Source organism: Silurus meridionalis, chromosome 21 (genome assembly GCF_014805685.1).
Source record: "Silurus meridionalis isolate SWU-2019-XX chromosome 21, ASM1480568v1, whole genome shotgun sequence".
Lineage (NCBI taxonomy): Eukaryota > Metazoa > Chordata > Actinopteri > Siluriformes > Siluridae > Silurus > Silurus meridionalis.
Window position 1 is genome coordinate 12,465,811 of NC_060904.1, and position 24,199 is coordinate 12,490,009.

At 38.1% G+C, this 24,199-nt stretch overlaps 1 protein-coding gene across 1 annotated transcript in view; it reads left to right on the top strand.

Moving 5' to 3' along the window:
• invs (inversin) overlaps positions 1-24,199 on the top strand; it is a 45,035-nt gene that overhangs the window by 13,306 nt on the left and 7,530 nt on the right. Inside the window, 16 exon segments of the mRNA XM_046877615.1 lie at positions 3,420-3,525; positions 3,949-4,115; positions 7,919-8,092; positions 12,665-12,771; positions 12,773-12,830; positions 13,085-13,265; positions 14,601-14,663; positions 14,666-14,709; positions 14,814-14,985; positions 16,310-16,465; positions 17,364-17,593; positions 18,330-18,436; positions 19,250-19,459; positions 21,357-21,580; positions 21,676-21,900; positions 22,227-22,608. Coding sequence (XP_046733571.1) covers positions 3,420-3,525; positions 3,949-4,115; positions 7,919-8,092; positions 12,665-12,771; positions 12,773-12,830; positions 13,085-13,265; positions 14,601-14,663; positions 14,666-14,709; positions 14,814-14,985; positions 16,310-16,465; positions 17,364-17,593; positions 18,330-18,436; positions 19,250-19,459; positions 21,357-21,580; positions 21,676-21,900; positions 22,227-22,608 — 2,606 coding nt within the window.

Consider the following 24,199-nt stretch of genomic DNA (forward strand, 5'->3'; position numbering starts at 1 on the left):
TCCCATTTGTGACCACTGCATGAAACAGATATCCACCATTCTTTACTAACTAATTTATCCCCATTACTGTTTATTGTTTAGTAATATGTACTGCAATACTGTATTATGTTAAACAAGTTATTGGACACCTGACTGTTAGTTTCGTATGTGCGATTTAAACATTCTATGCCACATTTAGTCTCTTTTTGCTGCTATAATAACCTTCACTTTTCTGGGAAGATGTTGCACTAGATGTACCATGTAAAGTATCTTTATGCTGGCTTTGTGCACAGAGGTATTGTCGTGCTGGAACAAGTTTTTGGTCTCCTAGTTCAAGTGAAGGGAAAATTAATGCCATCACTTACATTTAACAAACACTCTTTTCTAGAGCAACGAACATTTATCTCTATCATACAACTGAGAAGCTATGTGATAATGGCCTTGCTCAGGAGCCTAGAATTGGCAGGTTGTTGTGGCTGGGATTTGAACTCATGACCTTAGGATTCAAAATCCAGTGCCTTAACCATTAAGCTAGAATTGCATTTTGTATAAAGCAAAAAAAGACTAATTAAAGTAATCCCCCATTTATCGCGGTGGTTACGTTCCAAAAACTGCCTGCGATAAACGAAAAACCGCCTGCGATAAACGGACGCCTCCCCAAAAATGCTATTTTATGTATACAGTACTGTACTGTATTAACATTTTACTTTATTTTATAATTATAATTGTATTTTTATTAATACATTTTATTATTTCAACAGAAAAAGCCATAAAAACAATTTCCTATACGTTTTTTGGTGTATCGTGCTATCCGCCAGAGACGGGGAAAATCAGCCAAACTATTAGTTATGTGGCAAATGCAATTCCACAATAAACCGGGGGAGCCAGATTCAAACTGCGGTAAAGCGGGGGATAGCTGTATTTTTATCTTTTTAAAGCTGAAATAAAAGGCAATGTGAATAAACATCCGTAACCCAAATCTTTATAACATTTTAAAGCCTCGATGTACAGAACATCACACAAAGATATAGAAGAAAATTTATAAATAATTATTTTTTAGCAATAAACCTCAAAAAAGAGGCAATAAATAACTGCAGAAAGGCCACAGTGCAAACAGGATTTGCTCAATTGTCTGTGCAAATGCGCTCTAAGTACAAAGATTTATTTACGAAATTAAATTTGAACAGAATTTACCTTTACAGTATCTCACAGACATTGTTAAATATTTAAATCCCTGCCGCCAAGATGCTCCTGTGATTACGGATCATGGAAAGTGAAAAAAGACTTTCACAAAATCTGTCGCATGGGTGGTTGGATTTATTCAGGCACCTTAAAAATATTTATTAAAAGCTTCTTTCTTTTCATATTTTTACTTTTAGCATTATTATCATAATAGGCTGTATATGAATTATTGGGAGAAAACCAGTAGTTCTATGTAAAATGCTACTTTAAGCAGCCCCATATAACCAAAATAGCATGATCCTAGTTTCATATCACCTTTACGAAGATTTGACTGCGAGATTGGTATCTTTGACTATATATGTATATGTATAACAACTTCACAGGGCCTTGTATAGACACTCATATAAAACAAAATACCTTGAAATCATTAATATGGTGAGTTTTTTGTTGTGTGGAGAAATTATTTAGCATTTTCCTCTTGGAATGAACCTCCATTATTAAAATTTTTTTCCTTGGTAACATGAATGATTTGGGAATCACCACCCTGCCTGACTTCTGATTTCTGACACTGGTGTGATTGAGACCATTGTTTTGTTTCATGACCCAAATTCGGCCAAGTCAGACAGTTGGCCTCACATTTGACTCTAGAAATTCTAGTTCATGGCAAACTCGGTGACTGTGAGGTTGCCTTAGTCATATGGCTGCCAAACAAGCCTAAATCATCATCCCTCTACCAATGTGCTTGAAAGAGTTTGTGCTGATATGCTGTTTTTGGTTTTCACCAAACGTGGCCACACAGCTCCACACACGCTGTCCAAAAGAAATTGTATCAGAAGTGCTTCCTTGTTTTTTTATAGAGAGAAGAGGCGTTCTTCTGGCAACCCTTCCAAGAAAATCATATTTGTTCATTCAAACTGTTATGAACTTTAACAATTAACATGCTACTTGATGCCTGAAGAGTCTGCAATGTAACTTGAGTTTTTTGCTGTTTCTCTGAGCATTGCATGGTCTGTCCTCAAGGTGATTTTTAGGGAGATTGGCAACTAAATGTTTTCTACTTGTGAATAATGTACCTTACTGTAATATGATAAAAAAAAAATAATTGCCTGGAAATGGCCTTATAACCCTTCCAGATTGATAGGCAACAGCAATTGCTTCTCTAAGATCATTGTGATGTTTTTCTTTCTTAGCATTGTGTTAACACACATCTGAATGCTCGAGTCCAGCAAAATGCTAAAACTTGCAGTACAGTTTTTAGACCTGATAAGGACCAGATCATTTTGATTATGTCCTGATACGTAAAAAGTGCAGAATTTACAAAGGGCGTACTTTCGTTTCGACATGACTTTAAAAGTATAGAATGCAGAGAAATGAGGTACAAATATCCAACGGCCATCAGTGGACTATACACAGATCAAGGAAAAGATAGAGGTATAAGGCAATTAAAATGGTTCTGACATCTGGCAACCATGGACAGAGTTTTTTTTTTAAAACATGAGTCGGAGTACAGTGTACAGTACCGTACTTGTACAGTTCCGTGTCTGAGATCAAGATGGGTTGTATGTCATTTCATTACACATTTTTGTATATTTAATTACACATCTTCAGCAATAAATAAGAGCCAGCAAAACACACACTCATGTCTAAACACACACACACACACACACACACATTATTAGCATGTATTACCATTTTAAATAGTAGTTACACCTAAGCATGCAATTAATCCTCCCTGAGATCTTACCATGGCTACTGAGAACACTGTATGCACACAAACAAGCACCCACCCACACACACACGCACGCGCTCTTCTTTAATCAGCTTCTTTGAAAATATTCACATTAACACTGCTATTCCTAGTAAATCACCCACAGTGCATCCACTGATTACATGTACACAATGTATTCATTTGCACCCACGTTTATTTATGTTCATTTGGGATCTTATTAAACGAAAGCATCAGTAATTTGTCGAGTTAAGTGGTTATTAGACGTGTGCGTAGGAAGGTAAGAGAAGTGTAATTGATTTTTTTTCCCCCTCATTTTTGCAATATTAATAAGAATAAATAAAAAATTAATACGTCCCCAGCTTGCTACTTCCTGGCTTATCAAGATCTTCCTGTTTGGGAATACTAAGCTGCTTCAGGTGTGTGTGTGTGTGTGTGTGTGTGTGTGTTTTGGCGACTGCTGCTATTCTTGAGCATCTTCCTGTGAACATCACAAAACTCAAGTCGCTCTGTGTGTGTGTGTGTGTTACAGGCCACGGAGCAGCCCTTGAAGTCATCTGGTCCCTCCCCTTTAAGTTCGCAGGTGCATGCAGCAGCTGTGAATGGAGACAGGAGCTCCTTGCAGAGACTGATCACAGGTACACACACACACACACACACACACACAAATAACAGATTATATACACATTTAATCACTATTTATTATCACAGCAACTTTGAACATATACTTAATTCAGTTCAATTTACTTCAGTTTTGTTTGTATAGGACTTTTAATATTGGACATTGTCCAAAATCAGCATTACAGAGATAAAAGGGTTATGAAGTTTGAATTTTAATGCCTAAATGTTTATCTCTAATGTGCAAGCCATTGGCAACTGTGGCAAAGAAAACTCTTTGAGATGGTATAAGAAAGAAACCTTGAGAGCCCATCCTCATCATCAAATGTCCAATCTTTATAGCTTTATTATTGTTAGGGTGTATTGTTCAGTGATGGGCACTTAAATGCAGAACGGTTGATGCAAATATGCTGCCATAGGATAATACAAACGTGTGTGTGCAGCAGAGCCATGTCTGAGAGACAGTGAGGATCAGTTTGGCAGGACTCCTCTGATGTACTGCGTGCTGGCCGATCGCTTGGATTGTGCTGAGACGTTACTGAAGGCGGGAGCTTCGGTCAACAAAGCCGATCGCAGCAAGAGGACAGCGCTGCATCTCGCTGCACAGAAGGTGACACACTCTTTACACACACACACACACACACACACACACACACACACACACACACACACACAGACTTTCCCACTTTGTACTTTTGATTTTTCTTTAGCTGTAACTTGACACAGCAAGATACTAACAAAACTTTATAGATGGCCTACCTAGGGACCCTACTGCCCCCTAGTGATTGAAATATTCCCACTTTGATCTTATGTCTTTGAGTTTGTGACATCACAAATGGCTGATTATTCCAAGCCACAATGTTCAATTCAATATATTAAAATGATCTAAAATGTGTACATGTGTAGCATCAGGGTATAAGATAGGAAGAAAAAAACACCACATAAAAACAATAAATCTGAGCAGCAGTGAGAGAGAAGACACAGAGCAGAGGAAGAAGAGTAGTTGATGGGGACTGCTTTGACACCTGGATCAATAAGAGCTGGAGCTTAGGGATTAACACACTAATTGGGCTGAGGATAGAGACCAAGAAGGCAGACACACACATACATAACACACACGCATACCAGGTTCACCAGTGAATCTTTTAAATGGTGGTAAGAATGTCAGCGATGACACACACACACACAAACACACACACATACACACACACACACACACACACACACACACACAGACACTAACACACACAGCCATTTCAAACATTCACACACCTTTTTAACCAGAAATAGGTTCAAAAAATGTTGACTCTACCAAATATGCAAGATATGAAGAAGCTATTTGGGAAACTGTGTATTAAAGAGCTTGTCGGTTCAAACTGCCTTTGTTTAGTCAGTCTTTAGGAAATTTTGAGCAATGTAAGTAATGCAACACAACGGGGTATGCCATTATAGCAAACCAACCATTGTTGGGGGGATGTAATGCATCCTGAGGCAAAGTGTAGTTGCAGTTACCACCACAGAGGTTATTTTCCTATAACACTGTGCACTGTGTTGTTTTACATACATATATAAATTATATATACATACACCCCTCACATTTTAGCAACCATTTGTGTATATCTTCAAGAAACATTACTATATAAAGGAAAATTGAATATACTTTAGAGCAGTCAATGTGCAGATGTATAGCAATGAAGAATCTACAAATAACTCAGCATACGGATCTATTATTATTGTTATTAATGTCCCGGCGATATGAAGCGCTGCTAACACAAACTACAGATCCCATAATGCAGCGCTTCAGCTGCCTTACCGAACGCTAGGCCAACTGAGAACATTCCAGCGTCAATCAAGTCAAGCTTCTATTGATGTATTTAACCCTATTGTACAGTTATTGTGAAGCCCCTCACAATGGCAAAAAGGAAAGTTGATTCTGAAAACAGAGCCTTTCAAAACCGATGGGATTCTGAGTAGATGTTTACTGACACTGGCGGTAAACACGTGTGTCTTATTAGTGGAGCGAATGTGGCTGTATGTAAGGAATTGAATCTAAGATAGAACTACGAGAAAAAACAGCAGGATAATCTGAAAAACCTGAATGCAGAGCAGAAGATCCAGAAAGTAGAAGAGTAAAGAAGAATCTGACATTTCAGCAGATGTTTTTCAACAGAGCAAAATCACAAAGTGAAGCTGGTGTGAAAGCAGAGGAGAAATCAGAGTCACATCAGCCGGTTATTTACCGAGGGAGAGTTTCTGAAGAGCTGCATGTTATTCAAAGTTTAAGTTTATATTGTTTTAATGGCATAAAAGCTAATAAATCTGATTGGTTTGATTTGTTGTTATTTTAACGTTTACAATTTTCAGGGTTTTTTCGCAGCATGTTCACATTTCTAACTTGTATAATTTTGATTGGATCTATTTTTATGGCGAGCAAAATATTTTAAGTTATTTAAAGTTTAAGTTGATTTATTCTGAAAAAATATTTTTGTCTTTTTAATTCATATTTATGTTAAAAAAACATTTAGTTTCAGTGTGTTCAATAAATGTTAATCCTGTTCCGCCCGCGACCTGAAGTGTGCTTCGAGTTTTGGCCCCCTGTGCAATAGAGTTTGACACCCCTGCTCTAACGCAATGCTGCAGCATTCAGGCGTCTGTTTTTTGAAGCCTGACACATGGCACAAGGACTCAACTCCTTTGTTCAATCTTGTGAGGCTTGTGAGTGGAACCCATCTTCGAAAACCTCTGTATTTCAGAGGACAGTAAATCTGTACTGCTATACAAGCTGCACATTGACTACTCTAAAATACTGACTATTTTAAGATACTGTATATATATATATATATAAAATACACCAACCTGGCATAACATTATGACATTATGACCAGTGATGTGAATAATACTGAAAAAGAAGAGATCTCCATCATGGCACAATTAGTGAGTGGGATATATTAGGCAGCAAGTAAACATTTTGTGCTTGTGTGTGTTTTTTTTTATGTGTTAAAAGCAGGTAAAATGGGCACGTGTAAAGATTTTAAAAGGGCCAAATTGTGAAGGCTAGACAACTGGGTCAGAGCATCTCCAAAACTGCAGCTCTTGTGAGGTGTTCCTGGTCTGCAGTTGTCAGTATGCAACAGATGAGCTACTGTAGCTCAAATTGCTGAAGAAGTTAATGCTGTTAATGCTCGACAGATCAGGACTGTAATGGCAGCATTGTAATGCTGTAATGGCACACTTCTCACAAGGACAGCTTACAGGATCGGCTTGACCTCTGACCGTTATAAAGCTCAGACACTGGAGACTCCTTCTTTAAGCCTTTTTAGTACACTGATGTTCGACTTATCAGATTTCTTTTTAATCAGGGTAAAACTAATGAATTATTTGACTGCTGTTGGGTTTCTGTGTGTAGAGTATCGTGACTTGTGTGCTTCGTTGCAGTGCTATGAGAAAGGGGAGGGATGTGAGCAATTCATACCTCTCCAAAATAAGGATCATCAGAAATCTTATGAAAACTATATAGTATTAAAGTCCTGAGTGTCTAATTCTATATGAGTCAATAAACACTACTGTTGAGTATGACACCACAAGGTAAAAAAGAAAGTTAAAAGGTAAATACAGAAACGTTCACCACAACAACATATTTCTTTGATACATTACAACCTGTTTAATTAACTTTTTTTTTTATTAATGTTTAACTATGTCATGTGTTCAACATTCAAGTGAATCTGATATAAACCTTCTAGCTGTGTGTATATAAAAGAGTAATCAACACCTTCTGACAGTGTTGTGGTGCAAACTGTAAAAATTTGAGAAATTTGCAGTATCTTCTACTTCTTCTTCTTTCGGCATCTCCCATTAGGGGTTGTCACAGCGGATCATCCGTCTCCATACCCCCTGTCCTCTACATCTGCCTCTTTCAAACCAACTACCTGCATGTCTGCCCTCACCACATCCAAAAACGTCCTACGTACGCTGTTTCTCTAATAAACTTCTAATTTCTAATCTTGTCCATCCTTATCACTCCCAATGAAAACCTTAACATCTTCAGCCTGCTACCTCCAGCTCCACCTCCTGCTTTTTCCTCAATGCCACTGTCTCTAAACCATACAACATAGCAGGTCTCACCACAGTCCTATAAACTTTCCCTTTCACTCTTGCAGATACCCTTCAATCACAAATCACTTCTGCTATCACTCTTCTCCACCCACTCCACCCTGCCTGCACTCTTTTCTTTGGCTTCTCTAAGTATAATCAAGCAATAAAATTGAAAAGAAATAAGCACCTAGAACTGAACCTTGAGGATCCCCCTGCCCTGATTTTTGTTTTGTGATGAGGCAACCATTAACAGGGATTGTGTTAAATGTGTAGGTTGACATGTAAACTTGAACGTAGTGGTGTATCTGTGTCTTTTTGCAGGGCAACGTTCGCTTTATGAAGTTGCTTCTGTCGCGGCATGCTAATTGGCTGCTGAAGGATCTTGAGGAAATGACACCGTTGCACTTAGCGACACGTCACTCCAGCCCTAAACCCCTGTCTCTCCTGCTGAAGCACATGGCACCTGGAGAGGTTGATACTCAGGACAGGAACAAGGTAATACAAATGCAACAATTTATCATTAAAAAATGCTTTGTGTCTGAGTCTGAGGTGAAAACGAGGTCAGCTAGTATGTGTGTGTATGTGTGTGTGTGTGTGTGTGTGTGTGTGTGTGTGTGTGTGTGTGTGAGACTGCTTAAATGGGTGTGTATGTTGTAAAACAGCGGGAGCTTTCTGTACTCTCTGATTTTGGAGGATATGAAAGCCCATTGAAATAGTCTAATAAAAAATATTTTCTCAAAGCCACTGCCTGAAAGCTAGCTTGCCAGGCGCCTGCTAGGTTTAAGGTTGCCATCTTAGCCATGTGGGAGGCCACGGCATTATTACGTGTGTTTCCAATGATGAATTCCTTGAGTAATTCAGAGAGTTTGTCCAAAAACACAAGTGGCTGAAAGGGTTATTACATCATAAAATTTTAATGCCTATCAGGATCCATAATGAAAATGTTCTGATCCTCTGCAGTTAATTTGTAAATTGTTTTTAATAACAGAAAGAGCCAGTGTAGATTTGGATTACGATCCTAAATGATCACGCGGCAAAGTAAAACTCCCTGAACCAACATGTTGGAAGCAGACACGAAACTTATCCTTTTCTAATAAATCATTACTCTTCAACATTTTATAGTATAAAGTCATTCAGCAGTAGGGTTGGAAAGTTTCCATTAGGCAAATCTTGATTTCTTGTTAATGATAATTATAGTGTGATAATTATAGACAATATTAGTGTGAAAAAGTCATAATAATTAGCTGTAATACCCAAAGACGACATTGCTTTAGTAGGCTGGGCTGTAGCTAATAACTAATCTGTTTTTCATTACTAATCCAGTACGTTTGTAATCCTGATCAGTTCTGTCACGATTTTGCAAAATCAGAAGCAAGTGTATCTGGATTTTGAGAAGATCTGCTTTTCTTAAATACACAATATGGACAGTTGTTTGTGGACACCTGACCATAAGATTCATATTTTCAAACATCAGATTGCACATTTAGTCCCCATTTGCTGTTATAAAAACCTGTACTTTTCTGGAAGAAATCAGGTCCTAGGTGAGCTGAGGAGACCTGGGGTGCAGTGAAGGTTCTAATTCATCCCAAAGGTTTTGAATAGGGTTGAGGTTAGAACTCAATAGCAGGCCACTCTTCCTGCAATAGCGCTTCTGCTCCAACCTATTTAAACCAAATCTTCATGGAGTTTGATTTGTGCACTTAAAGAAATGCAAAGACATCCTATACAATTGCGTAACTCCAACATTGTGGGAGCACATTGGGAGAGGAACCGCATATGGCTGGAAATATGTGGTGTCCCACTACTTCAATTCAATTCACAATTAACAATTGACATTGTACCAAAGCAGGCGTAATAAAGAGGTTATGAAGTTGTAATGCATGTATTTAGTGTGTATAAGTTTATTCCTTTTAAGTTTTATTCCTAATGAGCAAACCAGTGGCGACTGTGGCAAGGAAAACCTCCCAGAGATTCTTCTCTGAGGAAGAAATCTTGCGACGAACCAGACTCAAAAGCGAACCCATCCTCATCTGGGTGGCAATTATTGTCAATTCATTACAATTCCATCATTGTTCAGGTTTGCGCTTAAATGCAGAACTGTTCATGCAAGCTGCAGTCCTGAGCCATTTAGCACACAACAATGTTAATTACAAATGTCCAAATCAATCCGCAAAGTTCTTGAGGTGCTCAGTAACTTCATGGACCTTTGGGCTGTTCATGTGGAATACTTCTGTCCATATAGTGTACCACACAGAGCATATAAAATGAAAATCGAATCAAAATCCCAGATGGAGCATCCTGCCATGCCGTATCGAAATAGTGATGTTATCTGTTTGTAGTGTAGCTAGAGATACAATGTGGGATACGTGTAGGAGTCTGGGAAATCTCATCGGATGCTGGCGCAGATCCGGAAATCCGACAGACGGCTAAAATGGGTTAAAAAAATATATCGTTTTGGTTTTCCAGAAATTGAGTTTCTTTGTCTTTCTGATCTCTTCCTGCCTGTATGATGTGCATAAGGAGCCAGAATTAATCAATAAACGCAGCGGCAATTGCAGTCTTCCTGGAACCTTTCTAGCTTTTTGCAGTCAACTTCACACATAGGTTCTTCCTTGTGCTTGAGACTTACATGAGTAAGAATTGCATTCTCAAGAAGTAAAGAATTTTCAGGATTGTGTTCAGAAAAAAAAGAGAAAGACATCCAGAACAAAAAGAAGACTCAAAAAGTTTATGCTTTCCTGCATACCAAATTCAGGACAGGGATCATATTTGGTAGACAACTGATGAGTTGAATCAGTTATGTAGGTAAGTAAGAACTCCAGCAACATCTGATACTCCTGATTACTATTACAAATTTGTTTTGTAAATTATTAGTGTTCCTAAAAGGATTACAAGTAATTGCAATTAGAAACTACGTCAAAAAATAAGGAAAATGGAAATGGCCGAGGTTGTATGACTATATATTCGGTAGTAGTATAATAGTCCATAATAACGAAATAGAAGCAGTTATAGTCGTCTCCGTACCTTCCCAGACATAATGGTAGCTTTGCCGAACATTTTCCTGAGAACCGCTGGCATCGAGCGTTACAGTTTACTAGACCACATGCAGCTTTTTTATTCACTTTGGCTCCAATTACTGTAAACATTCGCCCCGGTTTACTTTCCGACGCGCACACGCAGAGGCCGATCTGTACCCGACATCGTTTACCATCTCATTCCGCAGACAAACGGCTTGTTATTAAGACTTTTAAATCACGAGTCACTCCAAGTATGCGTATGGAAATGTGTGTGTGTGGGTGTGTGTGTCTGTGTTTGTGTTGTGGTTATGCGAGTGTTCCCTTTTGTTCACGTAGAGAAGTTTTGTTGCTCATCAGCCTAGTCTGTCTGGTCTCTTAGTTTGGTTTATTATTAGTTTCTCCTGATGAAGCTGGCATCCCAACAATTGCAGAAAATAGATCGACGTTGTCTGGGTTTTATGTAGTAAATTAATCTGCTCAACATTGGTTGCTTGCGTAACGTTGTTGGTTGCTACATTTCGGAGGTTTTATTTATTTATTTATTTTTACAAATGAGCACTTTAAAATTTAAACCTTTTTGCTTATGTGATATGAAAGGAACAAAATGCAATGCCACACTGCCATTCACATATCTGTACTTTACTAAAGTATTTCCATTTGGGGAGACTTTTACTTCACTACAAGTCAAATATTTGACTTATTACTCAACTACATTTTCCCAAATCAGTTGTTCCTTTTTATTTATGAGTGGATAAAAACTTAACTGGTCAAACACACAGCAAGTCTCCAATCACGCTCTGTTCTGAACTTGTTTTGATTGCTGCTTGGTGTATCTACTTACACAAACATACAGTTCAGCATCAGTTCAACAGATTTTTTAGAGTAATAAATGATGGAAGAAACTCCTGACTCAAACTGCCACAAAACCCTTGGCCCTTTTTTGTGCAATTTTTCTTTAAATAGTTGAAAAGAAGGTTTTGGGCTGATGATCATTTCAATAGATATCAATCAGTGTTTGAATCATTTATATCATTTTATTAATAGATTGGTGTGCTAAGTGTAGAGTCTTTCCACATAAACTAGGTTGAGCAAGAACTCCCACACGCAAGAGTCGTGTGACAAAAATGATATTAGGAACATTATAGCCATTAAAAATCATAGTACATTGGATACTTAAGTACATTTACAGGCAAATACTTTTGTACTTTTAATCAAGTGAAAGTTTAAACTAAAAAACACTTTTACTGGATTAATATTTTACTCTGTGTATCTCTACTTTAACTCAAGTACATGGTTTATGTACTTTGTCCACCACTGACGCTATTATAGGAAAGTAGTCAATAACAGTGTGTCGTAACGCACCACAGGATGAAGCACTGTGATTATTTTCTTCATAACTGCATTTGATATGTTTTACACTAAACAAATTCGATCAAACAATAGAACCTCGTGCATTTTAATCCATTGATCGCAATGTTTAACGTTATCTAATGTCCACAGGAGTGTTAGTTCCCGTAATCACTTGTGATATAGCAGGTGTAAATACACGTTGTTGCCAAGAAGTCGAAAAAAACACAAACTTGTCTGTTATGAACAGTCGTTGATGTCTAATATATGTTACATTACGAAGTGCTGACACTGGAGAGTCCTTCAATGACTCCATAAATGTTAAATACATTTTCTTATTAGAAAGATGTGCTTACCTAAGAAACTTATTTTCACTTAAAACATTGTTTTAAAAAATCCCTGAGAAAGCCGTATAAGAATAATAAAACCAATACCTCGATATGAAACTGTGATTGTGAATCACAGAAAGGTAATCAACACCTTCTGGCCAATCAGAATGGAGTATTTGCAGAGCGCTGTGGTGTAACTTCTAATAGAAAAGAGATGCTCTATAAATTTGTTAATGTAATTAGAAAAGAATTTACTGCGGTGCTGAATTACTGGAAACCTCAGTTTGCTTAGAGCCTTTTTCTGAGACAATCCAATGAGAAGCTTTGAAGCTGAATGTGTGTTTGTGTGTGTATGTATGTATGTATGTATACAGCAAACAGCACTGCACTGGAGTGCTTTCTACAACCACGCTGAACATGTAAAGCTGCTGATCAAACACGACTCAAACATCGGAATACCGGACAGCGAGGCAAAATTCCCTGCACTGGGCAGCTCACAACAAGCACCCCAACGCCACACACACTGTTCGCTGCATTCTGGTGAGAACCGAAGAGTCCTAGTGCATGTTTGGTACAGACTAGTACTGAAATTGAGGTCGTTATTTGGCCTGTAGGATAAGGAAATGAACTCCATGATATCTGAGTCCCTAATTACTGAAGTTACTAAAGGAATTTATGAACGTTGTTACAAGCCTGTTTTTTTTCCCATTTCCAAGTATATAATTGTCCGAACCCTTACGTTTCCCACTGTTGCTTTTCAGCTAGTCCACAGTTTGTGTTTGTGTGTGTTGTAGGATGCCGCCCCTACCGAGTCGCTTTTAAACTGGCAGGATTATGAAGGCCGGACACCACTTCATTTCGCAGTGGCCGACGGAAATGAAGAGGTGGTGGAAGTTTTGACTTCGTACAAAGGCTGCAGCGTGACAGCCTACGACAATCTGTTCCGAACGCCGCTTCACTGGGCCTCATTGCTCGGTACGACTGCTTTGTCAATTCCAGTCTAAAGCGTGGCACCTTTCTCACTGTTATTCACCTTCATTGGCTACAATGTTGAGTTTTTCATTCTTTCACATAGACATCATAGGAAACCTCATCACTTTATCATCATCATTATCATCATTGTGGTCAGATTCAAAGCAGTTTTTGTATAAGGCTGCATCATTTAGGACACGGAATCAAACCGTGGTGCATTTTCTCTTTGTAGCACTCAGTCGCTTCTAGAGCACGTGAATGAGTTGGATCTTGGTCCGCTTCAATTTCAAATGGTTCAATTGCAGCGATATAGAAATTTTACTTTAAATCAAACTGACTACTGGAAGTGAACAAAACATTGTGTATTTTGGGTTGTGGGCAACTTTTTCTTTTACTGTGAGCTGACCTACTGCAGAAATCTAATGTGTTCTGGCTGGTGAAAAAGAGAAAGAGTGCTGGATGCAATGCATAAAACGTCTTTAATGAGTTATTTACATAATCATGTAATCATTTATAAAGTGCTGACTCTATGTTCTCCACATTTCTCCACACTGAACATTTGAGATCACCATAGATCCAACACCAGCTTCTCCATGCTAGAGCCTTTAAACACTCAAAGAGGTTCAATGTCCAAACATTACATGAAGTGGAGTACAAATCGTGTCTAGAGGGTTCAGGATGTTTGCGAGCATCTACTTCTTTAAAGGTCCACAATCTTCATGATGTGGGACACGACTGGAACTGGCGCAACCTCAGGATGGGTAGAGAAAAAGAAGCAGTGGAGAGAAATTAGCATAGCTGCTGTTTATAATATAAACAGTTAATATAGTTAAGGAAAGTTTAAAAAAGAGTTTAACGCGTATGTTTGTGGCCTCACAATAAATTCAGCCATAGTTTTTGCATTAATAGTGTGAAACCAAAAGACAGATCATATCAAGACAAAGTATTGATTAAACTCCGATTCAGGCATGTTTTACAGGTTAATAGTTGTGCATGCGATCTTACATATTCTATTGACATATTCTAGACATATTCTATTGCAGTTCATTGTACACTGGGTATATAGAAGCGTCTCTACATTTAGAGTAAATATATAAAGTTATCGTTTAATTCAGACCAAAAAATATAGAATAGAATATAAAACACAAGCAAAGAAAAGATGATGATGATGATGATGTTGATGATCAGGAATGTCTCTGTTTTGACTCTTCTGAAATAGACTTGCGTAATGCTATAGCACTATATACATTGCTTTACAAAAAAAACTGTTTAAAATATTTAATAATTAACAAATATGTATGGAAATGTAAATCTCTCCTGAACCGGTTTTGTTCTCAGGCCATGCGCGTATTGTTCATCTGCTGCTGGAGAGAAACAAGTCAGGTATGATCCCATCAGACAGCCAGGAGCCACGCCGCTGCACTATGGAGCTCAGAGCAACTATGCTGTAAGACACACCCCCTCAAAATGTGTGTGTGTTTGTGGGTGTGAGTGTGTGTCCATGTGTGCGTGTTTGCAAATGTTTAAGGTTGAGACTTTTTTTTTAATCAGGATACGGTGGTGGTGTTCCTGAGACACCCCTCGATACGTGATGAGCCTGATCTGGAGGGCAGGACCGCCTTCATGTGGGCTGCTGGGAAGGGCAGCGATGATGTCATCAAGGTCATGCTGGAGCTGAAGCACGATATGGACATCAATATGGCTGACAAGTATGGAGGCACAGGTGAGCTACATTGGACATTCACATATTAACAAACTGAATAGACAGACAGACAGACAGACAGACAGATAGATAGATAGACAGATAGATAGATAGACAGATAGATAGATAGATAGATAGATAGATAGATAGATAGATAGATAGATAGATAGAAAAAACAAATAAACAAGAACTAACACTATGTAAAGAATCTAAAATGAAAAACATACTGTATATAAAAAAACACAATTATTAACAATATCTAACAAAAGTATAAGAAAATAACAAATAACTGACAAAATACATGGACATAAGTATTGGGACATCGACACCTTTTTCAGCCATATGCAGCCCACGATTGGATGCAGTAGCATAACATTTTCCCTTCACTTGAACAAGGAAAACCAAACCTGTTCCAGCCTGACAATGTGCTTGTGCACAAAACCAGCTCCATGAAGATATGCTTTACATGGGTTGGAGTGGAAGCTCTATAGATAGAAAAGTGGTCTGCTATTGAGCTCTGACCTCAACCTTATTGAACATGTTTGAGATGAATTGTAACACTGACAGGACCCCAGGCCTCCTCACCTCACCTACATCAGTATCTGAGTTTATTAACATCCTTGTAAATAAATGAACGACACACACAACCTGATGGAACATCTTCCTTTAAGAGTGGAAGTTATGTGACATAATGTTTAATAAAAAAAGATTATTTTATTACATTGAAAATTTCTTGCTACATCTGTATAAGATTTATAATTGTGACACTGAAATGAATGTCAGAATTTTTAACAACAGGTCAGTTCGCTTGGATATACATTATCTCAAAAGTGAGTACACCCCTCACATTTCAGCAACCATTTTATAATATCTTCTCAATGGACAATAATATAGCAATGAAAGTTGGATATATGTTGGCGTAGTCAATGTGCAGCATGTATAGTAGTACAGATTTACTGTCCTCTAAAAAGAACTCAACATACAGCTATTATTGTCTAAATAACTGCCATCTTGGCGATGTGTTTGGGGTCGTTATATTGTTGGAAAACTGCATTTCACTAAGAGAGGGCATTATGTTCTGCTTCAGAATGTCAAATTACATGTTGAAATCCCCACTCATGCACTCATGCAGCCCCGGACCATGATACTACCACCACCATGCTTGACTGTAGGCAAGACACAATTTTCTTGTACTTCTCACTACTACACTACGCATGCTGGACACCATCTGAGCCAAACAAGTTTATCTTATCCTGGATAATTATTATTATTATAGATCATTTACATAAAACATGCTAATCATATGATAAATGCTTAATTAGTTGGTTTGTGTGTGTGATTTTAGCACTGCATGCAGCCGCACTCTCAGGCCACATATCAACTGTACGGCTGCTGCTTGAAAAAGGAGCCATCGTGGACCCTCTGGATGTGATGAAACACACTCCACTGTTCCGTGCCTGTGAGATGGGCCACCGCGACGTCATCCTTACGCTTATCAAAGGTGCTCATCCCAACGTTTAGAGATAAACTGAAATACCAGACTCACAAAGTATTCTAATAAGAAGCTCTATAATATGATATACTATACATACTATAATATATACTATAAATGCTATAATATTTTATAAATAATATTATATTATATTATATAATAGATATACTATAATATATTTTATAACTATACAATATATTATTCTTCTGCCATTGTTATGATGCAATGCTCTGTCTTCAGTCCTTGCTCTTTTAGTTTTGTAAGAAAAAAATAAATAGGGCTGTTAAAATATTTAATCGTGATTAATTGCATGATTGTCATGAGTCAACTCGTGATTAATCTTAATCGCACATTTTTATCTGTTCTGAATGTACCTTAAATTGATAGTTTTCAAGTTTTAATACTCTAATCATGTTCATGGACAAATATGGATGCTTTATGCAAATGTATGTTTATTATTAGTGAAACCAAACTCAACATAGAGCATGAAGACAAAATATCCTTGTAAATATTTGAAAGTAATTATGTTGTTTTAAATGACGTAAATCATCAGGACGCCAAACAAAACTTCTGTTGTGTTTCCACACGGATAGTTTTATTCGCCGGATGTGCGCATCATGTCAATTTCAATTTCGCCTTTTTTATATTTATTTATAGTTTTTATAAAAATGGTCGAACAGAAATGCACGCTGCATAAAAAAAATACGTGTTAATTTTGACAGCCCTAGAAAAACACTATCTAGTATTGACCTATAAGAAGCTGGGATTCAAAAGATCAAAATACTGAGAGTCTCAGAAGATTTTTAAAACATGACAAATTCTTTTCTGTTAGAGAAGGAAGCTAGAACGAAGGAAACATTTATTTCTAGTTGATCTTAAAAGAATAAGGTGTGGATGTGTGTTTGAGGTGGGGCACATGTGAACTTGGTGGACACAGACGGTCATTCGGCGCTGCACTGGGCAGCGTTGGGCGGAAACGCAGAGGTGTGCGAGGTGCTGATGGAGAACGGGCTCGGCCCAAACCTGCAGGATCACGCAGGCAGGACGCCGCTGCAGTGCGCTGCGTACGCAGGTTATATAAACTGCATGGCCCTGCTTATCCAGCATGATGCTGACCCCAACATCCAGGATAAAGAGGTAGGAAACAAAGCAAGGATCAAAAAAACACTGTGGGATTAAAATGATCAAATACTGGGTGGTACGATGCTTTACTGTTATCCAAATATATTTTACTACTCTAATACTGCAGCAAATTGACAATAAGTATAACTTAAATAAAAGACACAGCATTTTTAGCAGGTTAAAGTTACATTTAATGTTCTGGAACGAGACACTTTAGTTCTTATTATTACTTATGTTATAACTGCTATAAGCAGTTGTTCAAACACAAGCATTTTTTTGCCCTTCATGTTACCAAGTACTCTGTCCTGAAGACATTCTCATGTCGGAGAACTTACAATGATCTGACACTGGGGGCTTCTTCCATAAATGATAAATAAACCTTTTCAAGAACTTTACCATATCAACTATTATACCAATTTCATTTTTCCAATACCTTTGACAACAAAGATTTAGATTACATGGTGTCTCTTACACAAGACTCATAAAAACAAGCACAATAACAACCTAATATAATTATAACCTGTTATTTACCATGCAACCTTTTGTCCAAACATATTCATATATGGTATGAAACCCACACAGAGTCAATATTCAGCGTTAATCATCAAGAGACACAATACCGTCTGGAGGACATTCTACGGTTTCTCACAGTTTTCAAATAACGTATTCTTATATACTGTAACTGGTGCTACAGACTTTTTTGACACAAAATAAATGTATAATTAGTTGAATAAACTGTTTGTGTGCAAAGGGGAGGACGGCGCTCCATTGGTCATGCAATAATGGATATTTGGATGCTGTAAAACTTTTATTGGGATGTGGAGCTTTTCCTAACCACATGGAGCACACAGAGGAGAGGTAATCCACTACATGCACATGTGCTCACACATTTACACACTATATACCTTATACATAATACTCATGGGTTCAAATCCCACCAACAATCTGATATTGTTGGGCCCTTGAGCAAGGTCCCAAATCCTCATGTTCGGTGGATAAAATTAGATATATGTAGGTTACTCTGAATAAGAGCGTCTGCCCATTGCCATTTTTGTAAAAGTAGGTAATACAGTAATTCCCCACTTTACCACGGTTTGAATCTGGCACCCCTGGTTTATTGCAAAATTGCATTTGCCACATAACTAATTTGTTTGGCTGATTTTCCCAGTCTCTGGCGGATAGCACGATACACCAAAAAACTTATAGGGAATTGTTTGTATGGAGTTTTATGTTTTAATAATGAAATTGGTTAATACAAATATAATTATTAATTATAAAAATTAATAAAAGGCGGTTGTTACGTTCCAAAAACGTTACATAAACGGAAAACCGTGATAAACGGATGCCACCCCGGAAATGCTATTTTATATTTTATTAACATTTTACTTCATTTTTATAATTAATAATTATATTTTTATTAACCTATATTTAAACGGGGGACCACTGTACTACAATATACCCTGAACTTAATCGCAATCCTGATTCAAAAATAAATTCACTCTAATTAAAACCTGAGCACTTATGAATTTTTCTGTTAATATAAATAGAAATAAATCACACGTACATATTTGCACGCCATGCAAATTCAAAGTAAACACACACATACAATTTGTATACAATATGTGCAGTGTAACTGTATGTGTGCATGTGTGTGTGTGCGTGTGTATACAGGTACACTCCTCTGGACTATGCCTTACTGGGAGAGCATCAGGAGGTGACGCAGTTCCTTTTGGAGCACGGCGCTCTGTCCATCGCTGCCATCCAGGATATCGCTGCTTCGTCCATTCAGGCTTTGTACAAAGGTTATAAAGTGCGGCGAGCTTTTAAGGAGCGCAAGAACCTATTAATGAGGCATGAGCAGCTCCGTAAAGATGCAGCCAAGTATGACACACACACACACACACACACACACACACACACACACGTCTTTATATCTTTGTGGGTACCATTTAAATAGTGTTATCTGTACACATAAATCAAAATGTAAGATCATATATAATATATTTTTAATATTAAAATCCTTTTTATCATAAGTAATAAATGTCCCAACAAGGTAAAAACTGTCAGGTTTCTATTCTTGTAAGGGACATTTGTCCCCATAATACTTGTCAGTATGCAAGACTACACAAATTTCAAAAACACAACAGTGTGAGACGATTCGATGCGAGAAGAAAACAGGAAGCAGGGACTGTGTAAAGCTGCTTTGAGACTATGTTCATTGTTAACAGCAATATACAAATAAAAACGAATTAAATTGAATTGAATAGAACATCATACACAGGACAATTATAAATAGACGGTTAAGAAACACATGATGGATGGCATAGGAGACTATAACTGAGATTTTTGCTTCCCCAAAATATTCCCCAAGATTGCTGTTTTTTTTTTATTCTTCACTCACTGTTCAAACCCAAAATGATTTAAACATAATTTTACTTGTAATATAATTTACATTTTTTTTTAAATTAATTTTGATTATAGGAATTAGGCCAATCAACATGCAGCGCAATATTGAAAAATGAATTTTGTTCAGTCAAAAAAATTTCAAACGGGTCGTTTCGCCGCAGATGGAATCGAAAGGTTACGAGGACGTGACAATTGTTTTAGCGAAGTTTCAATTTGCGACCGAGCGCAACGAATAATCTGATTTAAATAATGGATGGTTTCGTACACGAATACTACATCAGGCAGATTAACATGTGGATATTTAGCTAGGGCTCATTTATCTGGCTGTCTGATTTGGAGTGTGATTAGACAACACCATCAGCATGTCACTTCCAGGAGAGGCGGCGTAAGGGGGGGATTCTGCTGGAAAAAAGACAGAGAGATTTCTCCTATTAATCGGCCAGTGGTCAGCTGCTTCATGTGACATTTAGAATCTGTCAGCCTACAGGATAAATGAATACACACACATGCACACACTTTCAAATATTCTGTCCAAACACACACACACACACACACACACACACACACACACACACACACACACACCCACCATGAGCAAGCTTGCTGTGTCTTTCTTTTTTTCTTTTTATCTATTTTTATTTATCTTTTGATTAATGCTGTAAAAAATGTTGAATGCTTTTTCAATTATTAACTTCTTTCAGGTTCCCTGGTAAAAGTACCTTGGATGGAATTATTTATTTACAATTTTTTGGGCCACTTTGCTATGTGAGACATGATGTTTGATCCTGAACTGTTTTCTTGCAGTTCAACCACAAAAATTTGCTGAAGATTGCTAATAAAACTCACACTTTTTAACAAATGGATAGTTACTTTTAATGTTAGCAATTGTCTCATTTTTAATTGTTAGTAATTGTCACTTATATTATAGTAGCTATGCTATGTAACGAAACATAGCTGTTATATTCTATTCAAGTAGCTGCAATGGCTTCTATCTTGGTGAGAAATCTCTATTCATGTTAAACGTCTTCTCACTGAAAGTGTCATCATTTAAACAAATACGTTTTCTTTGTTCCTTCTTTGTCTTTGTTTCCATTTTTTATTGCCTTTATTATTAGCTTTAGAATGTATGGCACAATTAAGTCCCTGTGCATGCAGTAATGTATTCAATGGGATTAATATAATTGAATTTGCAGGTGAAACCATAAGCAGAGCTGCTGTTAGAACAAATTAGTCAACATCTTTTAACCGATCAGAAATCAGAATTCAGCCGTGCTGTAATTTGCCATAATTGTATTATTTTGAGATGTTATTTTTTTCCTTCAGATGACTAGTTTTCATTTATTTTGTGCACACTGATCTGATGTTTTAAAAGGAAGAGGGAAGAGGAGCGAAAGCGTGAGGCTGAACAGCAGCTCTTACTGGCCGGAGCACATCGTCAGATGACGTTGGTCCAAGTGAGAAGCGAGAAGCTGCCGTTGGCTGTTACTGAACTCGAGATGAAAAGCATGAAACCTAAAGGCCAGAAACATCAAAAATCATCAAAGGTTTATCTTAGCCAATCACGTGACAGGACTGAGAAACAGCCGAAAGAGTCAGGTGAGCTGATAGGACGTGGTCTTCTCAAAATATATTCCGGTTTGATCATGTAAATGCATGTAACTGTATTAAACCTTCAATTCTATTTCTTTTAGAGCACAGGGCCGAAACCCTAGAAACCTCTCCGGTATCTACTTTAAACCTGCCCGTGATTCCTCAAACTCTGAGCAGATCAGAAACGAGGACAGATGTGTGTGTGAGCGGTGTGCATGCACCTGAAAAGAGTGTAGCCAGGACAGAGCGTCATTCTCCTGCAGGTTCCAGCAGACCGGGCAGTGCCAGACAAACACACCCTGTTCATTTGAGACCCAGGACTTCAGGTCACTCTTCAGGTTGAACCTTATTTTGATGATACCAAGTCTCATAGCTTGTTTAGAATATTGTGACCTACTAGAATCAATTTTGATTGATATTTTATGATGTAATCACTTATTATATGCCTCAATTTATAACTGGTCTATTTCCTGTTAAGTGTGTGTTTGTGTGTGTGTGTGTGTGTGTGTGTGTGTGTGTGTGTGTGTGTGTGAAATGCGTTATCTGTGTGCAGCAAGATGTGCTTGAATCAGTCAATAGTAGGAATGTTAAATCTCTGCAGCGATTAGTTTGCCAATGTTCTTGTTGCTTGATTTCTTTTCTACCAACACAGAAAGCAGCTCTAAACCCGAATCCAGGACAAACCACCCAGCGATGGCGTCCCCTCCTGCTGGTGTGTGTCAATCCGGCCGCTTCAGCTCACTCCCAGTCGAAGCAGGACGGGAGAAGAGCAGAATGAGGGAGCCACAGGCTGAGGGGGAAAAAGAAAAGCTGTCTAGGCCCAAGAGAGAGAAAGAACGTAGGACTGCAAAAGAAGCAGAGAAGTGCTCGAGGACCGTAAGAGAAGCAGATAAAATCTCTGAACGAGAAACCCAAAGAGGTTGGTGCAAAGACGTAGACAACGGAAGGCGCATGGAAAAAGAGAAGGAGCCCAGAAGAAAGAATCTGCAGAGAAGGACCCAAGCAGCGAGAGTGATACAGGCAGCTTGGAGGAGGTACTAACATTTTATTTCCATATTTGTTTAAACTCAATCTGTCTATAAACTTTAATGAAAGTTTAAGCAGTGACAGTTGAAAGATCTAAAAGGGAAAAAAATAACACTGGATGGAGACGGAGGGTATAATGTTAGTGCCCATATGTCGCCCACATGTGGCCGCTCTAACTGTGGTCTGGCTCCCTGCCCACCTGCACACTAACACTTCACTAAGGGAGTCTTTGGCTTGGCATGACGTGTGTGTGTGTGTGTGTGTGTATAGTTTGCTTAAGAGCGGCTAAAAGTTCATGCTGCTGAGCTAAGCTGTACTTTGCTAATGGCTTTATCGAAATAATGGGTTACAGAGGCTCGCTTAATAACACAAAGAAAACACACATGCACTCTTAAAAAAGTGCATAAAGAGCCGGGTTTCTTTGATGAACACTAGGGATGTTGCGGTAAACTGTGTACCGTGCTGTTAAGTCGTTTTGTCTATTACGTTACAAACAGACGAATTTCATTCAGACGTTTTCATTGTACGCAAGCCAACAAGACAAAAAAATGCAGCCCCGTTCATCACATCATTCATCATGCTATAAGACGTTTGTTATTGATAAGGTGTATACCCTTGGGGTATGGAATACGTACAGTACATATGCATCATACACATGGAAGTCTGCGTGCTTCGACCGTTCATGTATGAATTTGTAAGGCTGTAAAGTCAGCGTTTCCTAATTGAGTGCGAGAGCTGCTTTTGAGTTTAACAGCGCAGACACAAAGTTGCCACATCGACATTCGATTTAATTTGCAGACAGTAGCGTTGTCTACGTGACCTATTGCGCCACTGAAGCGGAATAAGCGCAGACAATGGCAATGACGCGACTGTTTCCAGTTCAGGCCCATGTTGCGACCGAACCTGGTGTAGACATGTACAGTGCATTCAGACACTGTACTGTAAGAATTTAGACCCCCTGATCTTTTTTTTTTTTTTTTAAACCTGATATTAAAAACATAAAAAATTAATTCTCTTTAATCTACACTCAGTAACTTATAATGACGAAGTAAAAACAGAATTCTAGAAATGTCTGTAAATTTATTAAAAAGAAAAAAATGAAATATCACAAGTATTTAGACTCTTCACTAAGCATAATTGAATTACATTCAGCAGCAATTACAGCCTTGAGTCACACCTCGAACGGGGGATTTTCTGCCATTAACTTTCTTTCTGCTTCTCCCATTAGGGGTCGCCACAGTGGATCATCCGTATTCATGACCCGCATGTTTGATTTGGCACGTTTTTACGCTGGATGCCTTCCTAACGCAACCCTCCCCATTTATCCGGGCTTGGGACCGGCACTAAGAGTGCACTGGCTTGTGCAACCCTAATGGCTGGGGTTGGTTCCCTCACCGGGGGGATTTTCTGCCATTATTCTTTGCAAATCATCTTAAGCTGGGTCTGGGTGGTTGGGGACCGTCGGTGGACAGCCAGTTTCAATATGTTCAATAGGGTTAAAGTTAGGGCCCATGACTGGGCCACTCATTCATTTTTATTAATTCGATTGCAAAAACACAAAGGTATGTCATCCAGACTTGAGTCGAGTTTGAAACTATT